Source organism: Taudactylus pleione, unplaced genomic scaffold (genome assembly GCF_031769625.1).
Source record: "Taudactylus pleione unplaced genomic scaffold, aTauple2 ptg001750l, whole genome shotgun sequence".
In the NCBI taxonomy this organism is placed as follows: Eukaryota; Metazoa; Chordata; class Amphibia; order Anura; family Myobatrachidae; genus Taudactylus; species Taudactylus pleione.
The window spans coordinates 1,036,917-1,053,722 of NW_028286147.1; the positions used below are offsets into that span (position 1 = coordinate 1,036,917).

Sequence of the window (16,806 nt, forward strand, 5' to 3'; positions counted from 1 at the left end):
GGTATGAACAGCCTGGTTCTTAACCAGTAGAGTGGTTTATTGATGTTATACAGCGTACAGCTGTACTCACTGTTATACACACTCTGGTCAGAATAGAGTTGAGCTTGGGTGGAGCGGGGTGTCATCACCCATTGAGTGTATGCTGAATGCGGGTCCCACTGTGACATTTGCACAGTGACAACATGATGCCGCGCATTCACAGTATTAACCTCGGTTGCCATCTTGGGTCAGGGAAGGAAGCTTCCCTGGAGGTACAATATGGAGTCTGCTCAGTAGTGCACTCCACTATCACCACACAACACTTCCATAACATGCCCATTAGACGGTACATCTCTCTGTGTCTGAATAGCCACCTTTCAGTCACCATCCAATGCATTTCCAATACATACACTGTGCATCTCAATTGGTCCTGTGACTCTGTGTGTTCACACAGTGTAATTGATGCGCCATATGAGTTTTCAGGGAATTAGCTGCATGCGCGCATCAAAATAATTGCTGAACTCCGTCAACAACTGCTCTTTGAATTAGGCCCATAATGTCTTCATATCAGCAGAACAACTTAAATACAGCTTAAGAAAGAAAAGTCTGCTGAAACTTCTATCCAACTCAAAGAAACTCTGCAAGGTCTGAAATGGAATAACAGAAATGCAGCTGCACACTGAGGTATGCCAGAGGAGCAAGAGTCCTTCTGGCTATAAGCAGTGGCGTAACTACCATGGCTGCAGGGGGTGCGGCTGCTATGGGGCCCGGACCAACCCGGGGTCTGGCCCTCCCCTGCATCTATGGTGCCAGGCCTCTGTCCGCGGCGCTTCCCTCCGCACCCTCCTGACTCCCCCATCACTATCCTCACTCCCCTCTACTCCACTTACCTGCTCCGTGGTCGCAGCCCCCACCCCGCTCTGTGGTCGCGTCTTCCCAGTCAGCTCCGCCTCCGGCTCTCCCCATTGACTGATACTGGGAGAAGGCGTGGTCACCTCCTCCCAGCATCAGTCAGTGAGATGGAGCTGACCGGGAGACAAGGTGCTCCTGCCCTGCACAGCGCGACTATGGATCAGGTAAGTCAGGGAGTGAGCAGTGTGCGGGGGAAGGGGGGGGCTAAGGGATGGGGGTGGTAGGCTGAGGGGGGGTGCGGGCTGAGAGGGGGGGCCTGTAAAAATTTTAGCTGTGGGGCCCCCGTAGGTATAGTTACGCCCCTGGCTATAAGGTTAAAAAAAAGCACAATTTGGAGGACCAGAAGGATGTTACATGCGTCCCCTGTTTGATGGAAACCCAGTTTTGAAGTCCTGTCCAGAAATTTTGAATTCTAAAATAATGTCAGAAGGCAAAGAAAATTTAGTGGGACCCACTTTGGTGTACCTGGATCTTTGCTCTGGGATAGAGAATATAACGCCAGATATAAGTGGACTTAACTTATTAAACTTTGCAGACCTTTCCTTCAGACGAGGATACACTATGCCAAGCAGGTTATGTGGAATGAGTTGTTATCCAAATATGGGCACCATGATCTGTATAGGGACTCCAGTGACCAGAGCAGCAGGGTTCTCAGACCCAGAAACCAGGGTGTAGATTTACTAATAGTCGATTTTAATCTATTCAAATTCATCAATGTTGTGTTTCAGGGGCTAAACCACACATTTACTAACATACATATATTTATATTCATTTCTAAGTTTTAGTAAATGTGCGATATAGGGCTCTGTATGCTGCAATCCGCATTTAAAATGTGGTTGTAGTGTGATATGTACAGTACGCCTAGGAAATATCACAGGGATTTATCAAAAATCCTTTGTAGGGACAGAGCTTGCGATAAAGCTCTGGGCCTGATTTAGACCCGGTCGCAAGCGCTGTGCGCTCGCAACTGGGTTGATGGTAGGCCAGTGCGCATGCGCGAGACCCGGATAGCGACGGGCAGTCAGTCACTCCGGGTCTCGTACCAAAGGGGGCGTGCTGTCACTCAACATCAGGTGGGCGGGCTGGGGGCGTGGCTGCTCAGACGGAGGCGTTCCCATGGGAAAATATAGAACAAAATATAGAACAAACACCACAATGTTGGAAGACAGCTGCCGTGTAAGTTACTAGTAATACAGATTTCATATTTGGCAAAAAGGTGAAGACTGTGTTACCAGCTGAAATTGTAACATTAGTATCAATATTGAAATGAATCAAGTTCCACAAATAGTATTCACTTATAGCAATAAAAATTAATATAAACTGTCAATGGTAGAGATAAAGGCCCTCATTCAGAGCCGGACGCAATTAGCGCTCGCTCGTCCTGAAAATAGGGGTGCCTATTCAAATGAACCGTTCGCTGTTTGCGGTCTGTCCACGCCTCTAGGTCTGAACGAGCGACCAAAACTTGCGGTCGTTTTTTGGGAAACTACTCCCCCTGGCCGCTCGCATCCTACGTCATGTCCGCTATTTATTTGATTAATCGAGTACATCGAACAGGGTATGAACTGCTCGCTATTCTTGTGGTCGGTTTTTGCTACCACAATTTTGCGAGCAGTTCTGGCTATAAAATAACCCAGTGATGTGGTCAATGACGCTGCTGTTTTAATTATGCACACCCATAAAACGCCCGTTTTGACCTTTAAGCACGCCTGCGTTCTGATTTCCACTCCCCGTTTTCAAGCACCTTCCCCTGTTACCACCCACATACGCCTCATTCTGTCACTCAAATTATCAGGCATTCGCTATTTTGCGAGCACATGAATTTAGACCGCACTGACTGGTTCGCGCATGTGTATAACGATCTGTACGCATGCGCAGTTGGGAAAACATCGCTCGGAGCGAACGAGCTGCCGCTTACGAGTGGCTCTGAATCAGGCCCAAAGCAAATTCCAGATTATGGATTCACTTGTGGTAATAATGATAAACTGATGTTATTCAAATGTTCCTCTGGTTATTTCTTTAATACCTGTAATATCCCATAGTGTGAAATGACAGCAAAGTCTCGCTGATGAGAAAAAGAAGGTTTTATTGTGACTGAATATGTCATCTATTTGTTACAATGCAGCTGCAATTTGTCTTATGTAGGTAGAACCGGGATACGTTTAGGAAGCCGGCGGCCGCAATACCGACCGCCGGCTTCCCGAATACTCAATCCCGGCTAGGGTTAAATGACAGGCGTCTAAAATCTAGACACCTGTCATTTTCCCGACGCAGGGAGACAGACGCCCGATCAGACCGACCAGTGATGTCAGTGGGAGAGCTCCCAGCTCTATTAGAGCCAGAAGCTCTCTGGGGCTCGTGGCCACGAGACCCTACCACAAGGGTCTTGTCGCAAGCCCCGATGGTCGTGATGGTCTTGACCATCGCGACCATCATCCTGGCCGCTCGCAATAGCTGTGGGTGGTCACCCACAGCTATGCAAGCGGCCAGGAGGTTGCACGAAAAAATAAAAAAAAAACGCCCTGATTCAGAGCGTCCGTCTCTGAATCAGGCCCACAGTCTTCACCTTTTGCCACATATGAAATATGTATTATTAGTAACTTACATGGCAGCAGTCTTCCAACATTGTGGTGTTTGTTCTATATTTTATTCATTTTTATGGATTGACATCAGTTGGTCTTTATTCATTTGATAACATTGTTGTAACCTTACTTGTTTTATTGTGTATTTTATATATGTATATTTCCATTGGCCAATGTTGTTTGTCATGTATAATTAATCTATTTTATACCATTAAATGAGTCAAATTTGCTACTGACATAGCTGAGTTTTTCATCATATACATATATGGTTTTTATTCTATAATTCTAGGCATTTGGGGTTTCACAGCGCTGTCATTTTTCTTTTCCTTGTTTTTCTTATGGTTGGGAACCAATGACAGCAGCGTGAAACACCCGATATAACCCTCATTAGTGTGTGCTCATTAGTGATTGTCTCCTTGCAGCGCTGGTGGCTACACATTTTTTTGTATTATAAGTTGGGGTCACTAATGCGTGGCATATTATGAATTGGGGGGAGCAGGGGCAGTGGGTGAAATGTTGCCTAGGATGCCCAGAAACCTTGCCCCGGCCCTGGGCGATGCACATACATTTATGACTGTGAGGGCACAACTGGGTTTCCGCATACCTGAATCAGGGGTAGACGCAGTGTGGATCAGTACAGTGTATATGCTAATGCATTTTGTTTTTTGCTTTTTTCAAAAATGTGTTTATTGAAGTCATCAAATAAATCACGATACACAAGCAATAATATCACAACGTCACAGTCATAACATAAAGAATACAAATCATTTGTGGTTTTTGAGAAAATGACTTCGCCTCAATTTCTCATTCCATAGAAAAAACAGGGAAAGAGACAGCCATGCACTCCCGGGCCCAGTTTCTCCCTGCCCTGTCCTCCTTGATCATTTTTTTTTTTAAGTGTTATTGGGGGATCTTGTAGGAGCAGTCTAGTTTCGTACCATTGTGTTGATTTGAAACATTGTTGTATTTGTCTTTTAATCTAAAGCTGGCTATACACGCTACAATTATCGGGGCGATCCGCCTGATATCGGGGGATCGCCCCGATAATTGTAGCGTGTGTGCGGGCGACCGAGGGTTAAATATTGCTCGGTCGGGCATGCAGGATTGTCCAGCAAGCCCGTCCGATGCGATATTTCCCCGGTAAACTGTCGGCCGCATCGGGCAGTGTATGCCCAGCGCGGCCGACAGACATTTCCTGTGTTCCTTCCTACGGAAGGAAGAGGGAAATGTCTCCTCCCACGGGGGCGGAGCGCGGATGTCGGGCTATACACTGTGAACTTTCTCTCACAGTGTATGCCGGCGACATCTGCGGCTGGCATGCTGCCAGATAAAATGTTTGTCGGTCTGACAGACATTTTATCTGTCTGTGTATGCCCAGCACTAGGATTTAAAGCATCAGTAAAGCTTTCCCAAATTAAGAAGAACTGTTCTGTTTTCTTCTCCTTATTCAGAGAGGAGTCGACCCAATCCATTTTGAAGATATAGAATAGTTTCTCTTTGAACATATTTAATGAAGGAGGGGTAGGGGCAATACATTGTTGCAGGATATATTTTTTAACTACAGCCGAAATAATTAAGAGTAGGTTTCTACATCCCCTAGAAACTGTAGTTATTCCTGGAATATATCCCAACACTGCCCATTCTGGTGTTAATGGAAGATAATGAATTAGGGCCCTCATTCAGAGCCGTACGCTCTGAGCAGAGCGCACGCTCTGAATGAGGGCCGGCCTCCATAAAAATGGAGCGTCCTCCTGGACGCTCGTATAGCTGTGTGTCACCACCCACAGGCTATACGAGCGTGCATTTTGATGGCCGCGATGGTCGTGACCATCGCGACCATCGAAATTGCGAGCCAGAGCCTGCGGTTGAGGTTTTCAACCGCAAGCTCCGGAGTGATTTTGGCTCTATCAGAGCCAAAATCACTCCCACTGACATCACTAGTGATGTCAGTGGGCCGGCTTCTGACGGGAGGCGTTCCCGTGGGAACACCCCCGTCAGGGAGGCACGCCCCCGGCACGCCTACCAAAGGGGGCGTGCTGTCAATCAACATCGACAGCACGCCCCCTTTGATCAGACACAACGAGCGAAGGACTTTCCTTCGCTCGTCGCGTCTGGCGCATGCGCACGACGGAGCTCCCTCCGTCGTGCGCATGCTCAGTCCATAACATCGACCCACTTGCGAGCGGACAGCCGCTCGCGAGTGGGTCTGAATCAGGCCCTAGGTCCGCAAACACATATTGCTTCACTTCAATCCAAAATGTCTTAATGTCCCTACAGTCCCATAAGCAGTGATACAAAGATGCCTCTAAATGGGCACATTTTGGACACGCAGAGGAGGTTGCGATACCGATAAGATGACAACGTGTAGGAGAAAGATATCCCCTACAAAAAAGCCTGTAAAACATTTCTCTATAGGCTGTAGCTGTGAATGTGCGGAGGGAATACTGTAAAATGCGTAAAGTCAGGGTTGGTCTGGCCCACAGGGGTACAGGGGAAATCCCCGGTGGTCCCCACTGCCTAAGGGCCCTACCACTTGCTCTAATGTCAGGTCCCAGACTATGCACTTGTAGTAAACACTGTTACTCTATTAGAGGGTCAGTTACATGGTCTGTAAAGTCTGTCCAAACCTCTTTCGGGGCTGTCCTCATCCCCTGTAGCAACTGACCACACCCCAAAGCATGGGCCCCTACCATTGCATTCCCCCGGTGGGCCCTTCATGCTCCAGTCCGACACTGCGTAAAACATTAGCTTCCGCTAGATTCGAAAAGCAGGCCTGCCACTTAGAAATACCCGTGGAGAATGTTCCCTTAAAGTAAGGAACTCTTAACAGGCTGTAGAAAAGTGATATAGTTTTATACGGATCACCAGTGGACAAAAAGGCAACGTCTAGCTTATTATCCCAATCCAAGGGAGATAAAAAGGATAAGATTCTACTGGCATAGTGTTGTGCCTGTAAAAAGGCCAAGTTACAGGACTGAAGAAAATCGTATTGTGAACTGTCTGACTGTGCGGAGGCCCAGTGAATCCCACCTTCGGAAGTGGTGTGCGGCAGACCCGTTCTGAAAGTCATTGTTTCCCAGCAGAGGGAAACATGGAGTGTAAATTTGTTACGTATGGAATGCCATGTTGACCACGCTGACATCAGGAGTGGGTTATCGAGCAGAGATAATGGTATATCATGTTTGGGCATATGTAAGAAGTAAACCAAGACCAAACCAGGTAGGAACTGTCTCTCTAAATCATAATGAGCAAAATGATTTCTATGTAGAATCCAGTGTTGGATGTATCTACAGATAGCAACTTGATTATATGTATAAAATGACCTGCAGGCTGTGTGTATAAGGTGTATATAACATATAAATGCATTCTGTGTGTATATTGGGGTCCCATTCCCAAGATATTTAATTCTGAATTGCAAATATTCCAAAATACGGAATATTCCATTATCCAAAATACCCCTGGTCCCAGGCATTTTGGATATGGGAGACTCAACCTGTATACCCAAATAAAGTATACTAGATAACGCCCACCTCAAGCCTCCTAAATTGTCTCTAGGTCTAAAAGGTCTATTACCCAAAGCTAATGCCGTCATTTTGGTAAAGTTGTTAAAAGACGCCTACTGCCAGCTTCTCATATCTGCTGTCTCTGCTGCATCAGATCTCCACTGCGACCATCGGGGACACTGAGTGACCTTAAGGTTACTCAGAATGTCCAGCTGCCGAGGACAGTGAATCTGCATCCGATGATACAGACACTGACTTCTGTGCACCTTACAAATGGGGTGGACATGCCCCGGACCACCTCCCCGCCTGCAAACGGCTGAAGACTGTCACTCACCCTACGTCTGCATCTGCATTGCGTACAAAGTTGCAGAACCAGATCTGCGCATGTGCAGATAATAAGAACATTGATCACTTGTAGCTAATATCGCCCGAGCGTCCCCCTCTGAATCAGCGCCTAAGAACAATATAATAGGACGGAAGTGTAAAAATGCATTTTCCAGGCTTTGCACCAAGTACAGGCTCTTGCACGTGCGCCTTTCTGCTGACAGAAGTCAAACCATATGGAAGGGGGGTTACAACGCAAAGATACATTTGACTCCATATACTGGTGAATATATACGTATTTATATCTGTGCTCACAATGCATCAGCCTCTACTGCAGATTTTCTTCATCCACTGCATCCGCCCATTGACCTTAACACCCTTGGCTCTTCGCAGCATCAGTTGACGCATTTTATCTCAGGCTTCAGTTTCAGGGTTAGACCTGAAATTCCTCATTTAAATCCACCATGGGAAAAGGCTTGCCTTGGAATTGTGTCCCATTTGTAAAGAGTCAGGTTCGCTAACTACTCCTCTTAATGCATCACACAACTTAAAAACATCTGTTATTATTTACCTGGAGGAATGAATAGAGTTCCCCTGACTCGTCCTTCCCTGATCAGCACTCTCTGGACCCCAGGAGACACATACCATCTTTCCAGGCGTTTAGAAGCAGCAGGAGCACTTTCTGGCATGGGATTAAATTCCAGATGACTGTAGAGCTCCAGGTGCACATAGAAAGGACTTCCCATCACGTCCCATTTCATCAGTTTTAATTGTAAGGATGACTTCAGAGACCAGAAGAGTCCCATTGGATGAACTCCATGGAAGTCCCCCCCAGTGGCTGGGGAATGTTCAAGGTCCACTTTCCCATTGTCATCACTGCGGTAGAATGCTTGGGAATGAAATATCTCTCTTTTCTCATCTTCCAGCCAAGCTCTCAGTGTGATTAGCTGTTGTGGGGCGAGACCCCAAGCCTGGATCTTCACTGGTTCATCCACCAGCGAGATATCTGGGATGACTGTGAGACCAACCATATCTGAAAAGTCAGGAAATTGGAATAGATGCTAATTAGCGATGACAGATACTGATGAGTAAGCTCACTATCCAATATCGTGTGCATGCAATCACTTGACAACTGATGGGAAGGAAAGCCGCCAGACGGACTTCCACCAACACGGCCGCATCCCATGTGATGAAGAGACTGAAGCTCTGCTCTGGCGTTCTGCTATTTTGCTGATCTCTGCTCTCAGATTGCAGAGATACGCTGGGGGACTGAGGAGCAGTCCCCGGCCCTGAAGGCACATACACACTAATCGATATTTTTAACGATTTGGCTGATTCCGAAGCATCGGAACGACAAATCATTCATATCAGCAAGTGTGTACACTCTACCACGATCCTGATGCACGTCCCCGCGGGTCGTTGGTTGCATCTTCAGACCTTTTGAACATGCAGGAAGATCTGTCAATCTCTTTAACAATTCCCCTCCTATTGTGCAGTGTCACAGATCAGTGAGATCCATGCATGCATCTGTGTAAAAAGCTTGTAAAGTGTACTATAATTTTTTTTAAAAATGACGTGCACCCCCTTCACTCCGTTGCCACTATTGGCTTGAATTTAAATAGGGGGCGGGGCTAAATGACATGATTTACTTAGAATTGCGTCATTAAGTCCCGTACCCTACACGGGGTCCCGTGATCGCTGCGGAAATTCTCCCCATTCTGCAAACTTCACTAGGAAGTGGGCAGAATGTGGGAGAAGTGCCTACCCTCCCGGTGGTGCAGGGGGTTAGCTGAAAAATTGTGTATGCATTAAGGGCACACTGGTCCCTGTAATTCACCTACAAAAGAAATATTAAAATAAACACAAGATACACACACTGTGACAGTATAATTTTATTAAAACATAAATGCGAGGGAGGCTTGGCTGGGACCTGTAGTTTTACAGCAAAATTAGTTCATCTATTTTTTACACCACACTATACACAATCAACCCAGCACCCACAGACCTGGGGTGCCCTGGAGAGGGGGACCCCTTTATTGGGAGGGACCCCACCTCCCCAGGGATCCCTGGCCTTGGCTGACTAGCGGTCAGGTGTAATCCTGAAAAGGTTCCCCTGGCTGTGGCATTACACCCGAGAAGAAAAAGTATGGTGATGGTTATGGAAAATACAGGGGACCGTTACTCATTTTTTCCCCTGTATCTCCAAAACCAGGATCGGCTCGCTGAGCACAGTGCTGATTGTGCTAAATACAAGGGACCCCTACGTCTTTTGTCCCCTGTATTTAGACAATCAGGACTGGCTCTGAAAAATCTGGGGCTGGTTGTGCTTTTAGGGGGGACCCCACTTCAATTTTAATTTGAACACTTTACACGGTTTTACACAGATGCATGCAGGGATCTCACTGTGTGTCTCATAGTACAGCCCCCTATTTAAATTTAGCAGTAATATTTAAGGTGTTTGTCTGGTCTTTTGTCAAGCAAACCATATATCGTTAATGATCTAACGATTTGGAAATAGTTAACGATAAACGATATATATTGTCTGGCCGTTGGTAAAATTGCACAGTGTGTATGCACTATATCGTTAGTCCAGGAGTCCAGGGGAGTTCAGGGGAAATTGTTGACAACATTGCATCGTTTGCAAGTCCTTTAATGTGTACGCAGCTTGAGACCTGCTCAGGATCGGTTTTGATTTGCCAACATTCAAACTGTTGGCAATCGTCATGTTGGCAGCGTAATGTCGAGCACAGTACTAATGTTAGTTAAAGCATCACAAAAATGTTGACAAAGCAACATGTTTAAAGTTATAGTGCCGACCCGGTTACAACACTCTAATATTAGTACCGTGTCGGCATGCTATGCTTGATATTACGCTGCCGACAATATGATTGTTGATGTTGTGACTGTCGGATAAATATCTACCTTCCCATTCGCTCTGCTATGCAAGAGGGGGGAGGGGGTTTAAGTGCCACTGGAGGGGTGGTGGCATCTATATATAGGTGGGGTGCTCACCTCCCCCTACTGTAGGTGTTTTTTTTTGCTAAAACAGTTTAATACATTTTTTAAATGCTTGTTCCTAACTTAATTAAATTTTTGTACAAATTAGAAAATGTTTGTAAAAATATTCATTAGTTAAGGGACATCTGTTATATATATGTTTTTTTTAAACCTGCACTTGGAGAGCAGAATACTGCCACAACATGTATTAATGATAATTCCATAAATAGATATGACAGACTAAGGGGCTGATTCACAGTTGCAGGCCTAGGGCATGTACTTGCGGTCAGCCTGGGGCAGAACTATGGGAGACAATGGGGGCGCCTGACGCCGGGCTCCAGCTCTGAAGGGGCACCTCCTCCATTGTCCTCAACATATTCACCCCACTTTGGGCTGTAACTATGTACCCAGAGAGTACCGCCACGGCCGCCCAATACGTGGCACCCCTTCCTGGCACCTGAGAAGCCACCATACACTAGTGGAGACCATCAGCTGCTGCCTTTGTCTATCTATAGCCTATATCTATACTTATTGGTGTTACTACTCCTCAGCAGCTTTTGTCAGTGTGACATGTACGGCGCCCCCTCACCCACATCTCTCTGTCTTACGGGGTGGGTGGGGGGGGGAACAAATTATAACCTGCCTCCAGGCTTCTGGGTTGAACTTACGCCACTGCCGTGGGCCAATATGAGCATCCAATCAATTAATGGCGTGGATCATGTTTGTTCAAGTGGAAACCCGTACCGCCCATTGGTTTTACTCCGCAACCACCTCACTCCCATAACAACCCAAACAATTCAGGGTGGTTACTTGCGATCGTATTGTCACCGCCCAGTTGACGCCCCATTTCATGGAAAGATATATCCAGGTCAAGTTGCGTCCAACTCAGAATAGGACAGACACACGCCAAAAACTATTATATAGGTTAAAATGAGTTTTATGTGACTTATTACTTGTAGATGACAGAAATTAGCTGTTAAAAACAAACCACAAATCCCTAATTCAGGTGTCTCTTGGACAAATCCAGTCCTGGTGGGGAAGGTGATAAGATTTCCGGCACTATTACATAATTACACAGAAGATAAATAACTTACCTGAGGGTCTCAGAGGAACCAGTATAACCAGCCGTGCAGAGCAAATCCCAGCGGCAAACGAGAAATGGGACAGAAATGACAGGTGATAAAATTCAGCTTTTCCTGGGCTTAATAATAGTAAGGGCAGCCTGCATGAGCTGAACAATGACATGAGACACAAACAGTATATAAAGTTACATACCTACTAGCATCCTTACCTAGATGAATGCAAAACAAATATTCAGTGCAAATATATACTAACATAGCAGCATAGACAAATATTAGAACTGCCGTGGGGTACCATGGGGTAAGTTTCCTAACCGTCGGTTTTCTGTCTATTCCAAAACCAACAGTTGTCGACGGATACAGACAGCGTGTAGCTGTCAGACATTGATGTCCATAGTTTTTACCTGCTTGAAAGTGTGGCAAGATAGGACCAGGGGTCTGTTAGGAATGTAAAGTGGCCCTGGGTAGGCTTTCGAGTAGTGGAGTCCGAGACCTTAGCAAACGCTGGAGGCGCAAGCCCAGAAAAGGGGCGTGGCTGTGTGGTAAGGTGCGTGTCCTCAGGGAAAATGCCATTACCGCAAGCTACTTCCCCTGTTTACATCACTCTGGGGGCCCAGTGATCCAGGAGCTGCTGGCCATGCCCCCAGTCCCTCCAGTGAATAGACACCGTCTGCATGCGCACGACATCCATTCACCGCTTGCTCTGCTAAGCAGAGCAGCGCATGAGAGGGGACTGTTTTTTGCGTGTAGTGTACTAAATAAAAATGCACCTATATGGTGGTTTCTCTGCAGTGGGGAACCTCTGAAGAAATTGATCCTCCCTGGGCAGTGTCTCAGTCAGTATTCACTATTCACGTAGAAGTTCACATGGTCCTAAAGCAACCTGTTTGCTTAGGAATATAACCAGTGTCATCATCATACAACAGGGGCTCAACCAGATAATACATAGTAACAGACATTTTGGTGCAGGGCAAAATGTGAATTTTCCTGATCAAACAATTTATTATTATTAATCTGTATTTGCTAATCTTGTATCATTTGAATCGGTAATATGGTTTCTTTAGAATTCTATCCTTACTTAAGATTACTGCCCCACAGCCTTTTCTTTTAATCTTACCAGTGGTCCTACCTGTATGTCTCCAGCACTGCCCCCTGTGTCTCTGCAGCACCATCCCTCCAAGTCTCTCCATCTCCTCTCCCCCTGCACCATCTCATCTGTGTCTATCCATCCCCATTCCTGTGTCTCCAGCCCTGCCCACATCACCATCTTACTGCACCCCCATGACACCATGTACCTAATCTTACTTTACTGTACCCCACATCATCAGCTACATCATGCACCCAGCCTCTATTATTAGTCCCCTTTTACTGCACCCCCATGTTACCATGCACCCAGTGTTACTGTATCTACATGGCCAACCCCATCTTACTGTACCTACATTACTGCACCCGATGTCATCCTGCATCCAGCTATACTGCACCCCATGTCACCCTGCATCCCCATGACACCATGTACCTAATCTTACTTTACTGTACCCCACATCATCAGCTACATCATATTGTACCCTTATATCACATGCACCCAGCCTCTATTATTAGTCCCCTGTTACTGCACCCCCATGACACCATGTACCTAATCTTACTGTACCTACATGGCCAGCCCCATCTTACTGTATCTACTGCACCCAATGTCATCCTGCACCCAGCTATACTGCACCTCATGTTACCATGCTGCACCCAGTCTTAAACTGGCCACACATCTAAAGATTATCTGTCCAACCAGCCAACTAGTTGATTGGTTGGAATGAAAATCTGGTAAGGAATAAAATCAGCAATTTGCTCCCAAACGCTGGAAAATGGACCAAAACTGTTGTTTGAACAAATTGTTTAGATCAAACATTTAACAAACCTGACTGAACGACCATTTTCATCTGTTTTCTGGCATTTAGGAGCAAATTGCTGATCATCATTTACTCCCATTCCTTACCAGATTTTCATTCCAACCAATCAACAAGTTGGCTGGTTGGATGTAAGTTGGTCTAGTGTGTGGCCAGCTTTACTGTACCTACATGGCCAACCCCATCTTACTGTACCTACTGCACCCAATGTCATCCTGCACCCAGCTATACTGCACCCCAAGTTACCCTGCACTCAGCTATACAGCAAATAATGTCACCCTGCACCCAGCCTACTGAACCCCCAGGTCACCGTGCCTTATTGCACTTTAAAGTCACCCTGCACTCAGCAGGGTGGTTCATGTTGAAGGCCAGGCTGCTGACTGGGAACAGGACTCCACTCTCAGCAGGCAGTAGGCTCCTGGCTCCGCTCAAGCCACAGGGCAGCAGGGTAGCTGTGTGGCTTGGACCCCCTGAGCCAGCTGTGACTGAAATCATTCAAAATGTTCCTCACTCCATCTCCATGTTCTCGGGGTGCAGAGAGCCAGCGTCTGGGAAGGAGAAGTTGTTGTGGAATCGCAAATGGGCGAGAGCATCGGCCATCCTCTCCCAGCAGCTCCCAGCTGCCTGCACTCTTCCCAGCAGTGCTTTACAGCAGGCGCAGAAGGAAGGGAGAGAGAGGAAGACAACAAATTCATAACTGCTGCTATTTCTCTCATCCCATTGCTCACCCCCGGCAGAGCCGGCCCTAGGTATAGGTATTCTAAGCTAATGCCTAGGGCATCTGGAATGCCTTAAGGGCATTCCACGGCTCTGCAGCTGCCCCCCTGCCGCCAGCCACGTTCGGAGCTCAGCTCCGATTCAGCAGTGCAGCGGTCAGGTGGGAGCCAGGTCAGAATGAGCTTCTGCATAGAAGCTCATTTTGACTACAAAGGACAAGGAAAATGGCCGCTGCTGCTAGAGGTCGAGAATGCTGTGCAGACCCGGCCGCGGCCCCTCCTCCCATCATCCTTTGCGGAGCAGAGCCGTGACATTTTCCCGGCCCGCCGCCCAGCGCCATCGGACCAGGCAGGCACCACTTCACCTGGCACTGCAGGACAGGTAGTAACTGCACAGCCCAAGACTACAGGACGGCCCCGTCGACTCCCACTCCAGCCTGGCTGACCAGAGACAAACAACAAGAAGAGTCTCGGTAAGTTAGCTCAGGCTGGGAGAGGGGCAGCGCTGGGGCACTCACATATGCATACTGTATATGTGTGTTTAATATATCCCCATGGGAACGCCACGACCCAGGCACGCTCACCAAAGGGGGCGTGCTGTCACTCACCATCGACAGCACGCCCCCTTTGCAGCGAGACCCATAGCGACAGCTTGGCCGTCGCTATCCGGGTCTCGCGCATGCGCACGACGGAGCCGGCTCCCTCGTGCGCATGTACACTGGGCCAACATCGACCCGCTTGCGAGCGCTCAGTGCTCGCGAGCGGGTCTGAATTAGGCCCCCAATTCAGACCCATTTGCTAGGATGTGTCGCTCGTAGCCAGCCGTTTTTCGTACTGTGCGCGATTCGCAGCGAGAGATCGGGGAGCAATCGTTCGCTGCGCATAGACTGCCCAGCAGAATGAGTGACAGGAGAAGCCGTTTCTGGGTGGTAACAGGGACTGGCCACTATAAAAGGAGGAGTGGAGATGCAAACACATGCATGCCTGAGAGTCTCAACCAATGTTACCGATGGTTGCATACACTTCCTGGAGATGACGTGCACAAGTGGGCATCTTAAGACAAGCTGGTGGGCGTATGCATACACACCGCGATCGCTCGCCAAGACATATTGGGCGTGCTTATGCCTTGCCGGGCGATCGCCTGCCTTCCCAAATTTGCATACGCTGGGTGCGTGCGTATGCATCTAGCGAGCGGGTCTGAATCAGGCCCATAATCCCACTGGGTGAGTTGCTGCTATATTTTTTCATAATTATTATCCCTTTGATTAGCGCCTGGGTTTTTGTTTTTAGCGCGTCGTCTCGAGCAGACGATTGTTAAGTGTGTATGCACTTACCAATCGTCAGATGTGTCGGCCTAGTGTGTACCCGGCTTTAGTCACAAATTTCCCACAGCCATAAGCTAGCCAGAGGAAGGGGAATGCATCAGTGAGGAAGTGAGCTGTGAGCTCATGAAGCTCATACCAGTGACACAGTGACAAGCGGTCACACTAATAATGAGAGCTCAGGACAAACATTGCTGCTAGCAGACAATCCAAATCTGTATTTTTTATTTTTTAGTATAAGACTCCTTTACCCTGTACTTCAGTCCTCAGAAATGTTCCTGGGTATGTTTTACCTTTGAAGTAAAATAAATGTGAGACAGTACGTGTTACATGTGATTAGGATTATTCGTGTCAGCTGAAGGTCTTGTGTGTTAATATAAACAACATTGTTTTTCTTCTCATAAAAACTACTCCTAGATCTGTAAATAACTCAGGGCCTGATTCAGCAAGGAACACAAAGAAGAGAATGCACGCACTTGGCCGATGTTTTAGCTCTGCGCATGCATCGCACTGCGCGTGCGCAAACTAGCCAATGCGATCGGGATATGGTACGCAGACTACGTGCAGTGTGTACGAAGACCCTTCCGATATTGAATGACAGGAAGTGACGTTTGTGGGTGGTGACGTGGGGTGGTCGGGCGAACGCAGGCGTTATAACGCCATTATAGGGGCGTGCATAATTAAGACAGTGCGTTGGCATATGCAGCCATACCGTAAGCTGTACACGTACACAGGAAGCGGCCAAATACCTGCGGCAGATCAGGTCAACCACTATTGTGCGTGAGTCCGATGGTTCTTGATGTTACCGGTGTTTACGCTATCTTGTGTGCTGATCAGGATGTGAGTAAAGGGAGATGGGCGGCTTTATATGGGGCTGGGCGTCTGCATCTTGTGCTGCTGTCTCCGTGCATAGGCATTGATTAGCATATTCTCGCAGCGGACGGGTGCCTGTGTGTGCTAGTGTGCGTTCCTTGCTGAATCAGGCCCTATGTCTGTAAATATGAGTTCTGTAATGCAAACGGCTGGGGGGCCATAGAGCAGACGCACAGTTATGGATACTGCTGTCTTGCCTGACAATAGTGTGTTGTGTTGTTCAACAAAGTGACAGCTGTGAGGTCAGTGTGTGACAGCTCACACTTAGGCATAGAATTGTGGCCCTCATTCAGAGGAGCTCGCAAGAAGCGAGCGCTCATTCTGAATGAGGGCGGCCGCTTGGGTTTTGAAGTGCGGCCTCCTGATCGCTAGCTAAGCAGTGGGTTACCACCCACAGCTTTAGCGACCGACCAGGGTGATGGTCGCGATGGTCAAGACCATCGCGACCATCGGGGCTTGCGACGAAACCCTAAGGTTGGGTCTCGGCAACCGCAAGCCCCAGGGAGCTTCCTGCTCTGATCGAGCAGGAAGATCCCCACTGACATCACTGCTGATGTCAGTGCGGCCGCCCACAAAACGGCAGTTTGTGTAGCCACCCCCCCCCCCACCACACGCAACATC

General features: G+C 47.6%; 1 protein-coding gene across 1 annotated transcript in view; it reads right to left on the bottom strand.

Moving 5' to 3' along the window:
* Nucleotides 1-11,432, bottom strand: part of LOC148439488 (acyl-coenzyme A amino acid N-acyltransferase 1-like) — a 57,419-nt gene extending 45,987 nt beyond the window's left edge. Inside the window, exons 1-2 of the mRNA XM_088464680.1 lie at nucleotides 11,392-11,432; nucleotides 7,872-8,333 (exon numbers count right to left, since the gene is read on the bottom strand). Of these exons, the coding sequence (XP_088320806.1) occupies nucleotides 7,872-8,331 (460 nt within the window). The 5' untranslated portion in view covers nucleotides 8,332-8,333; nucleotides 11,392-11,432. The remainder of the gene's footprint in view (nucleotides 1-7,871; nucleotides 8,334-11,391) is intronic.
* Nucleotides 11,433-16,806: the final 5,374 nt, after the last annotated feature.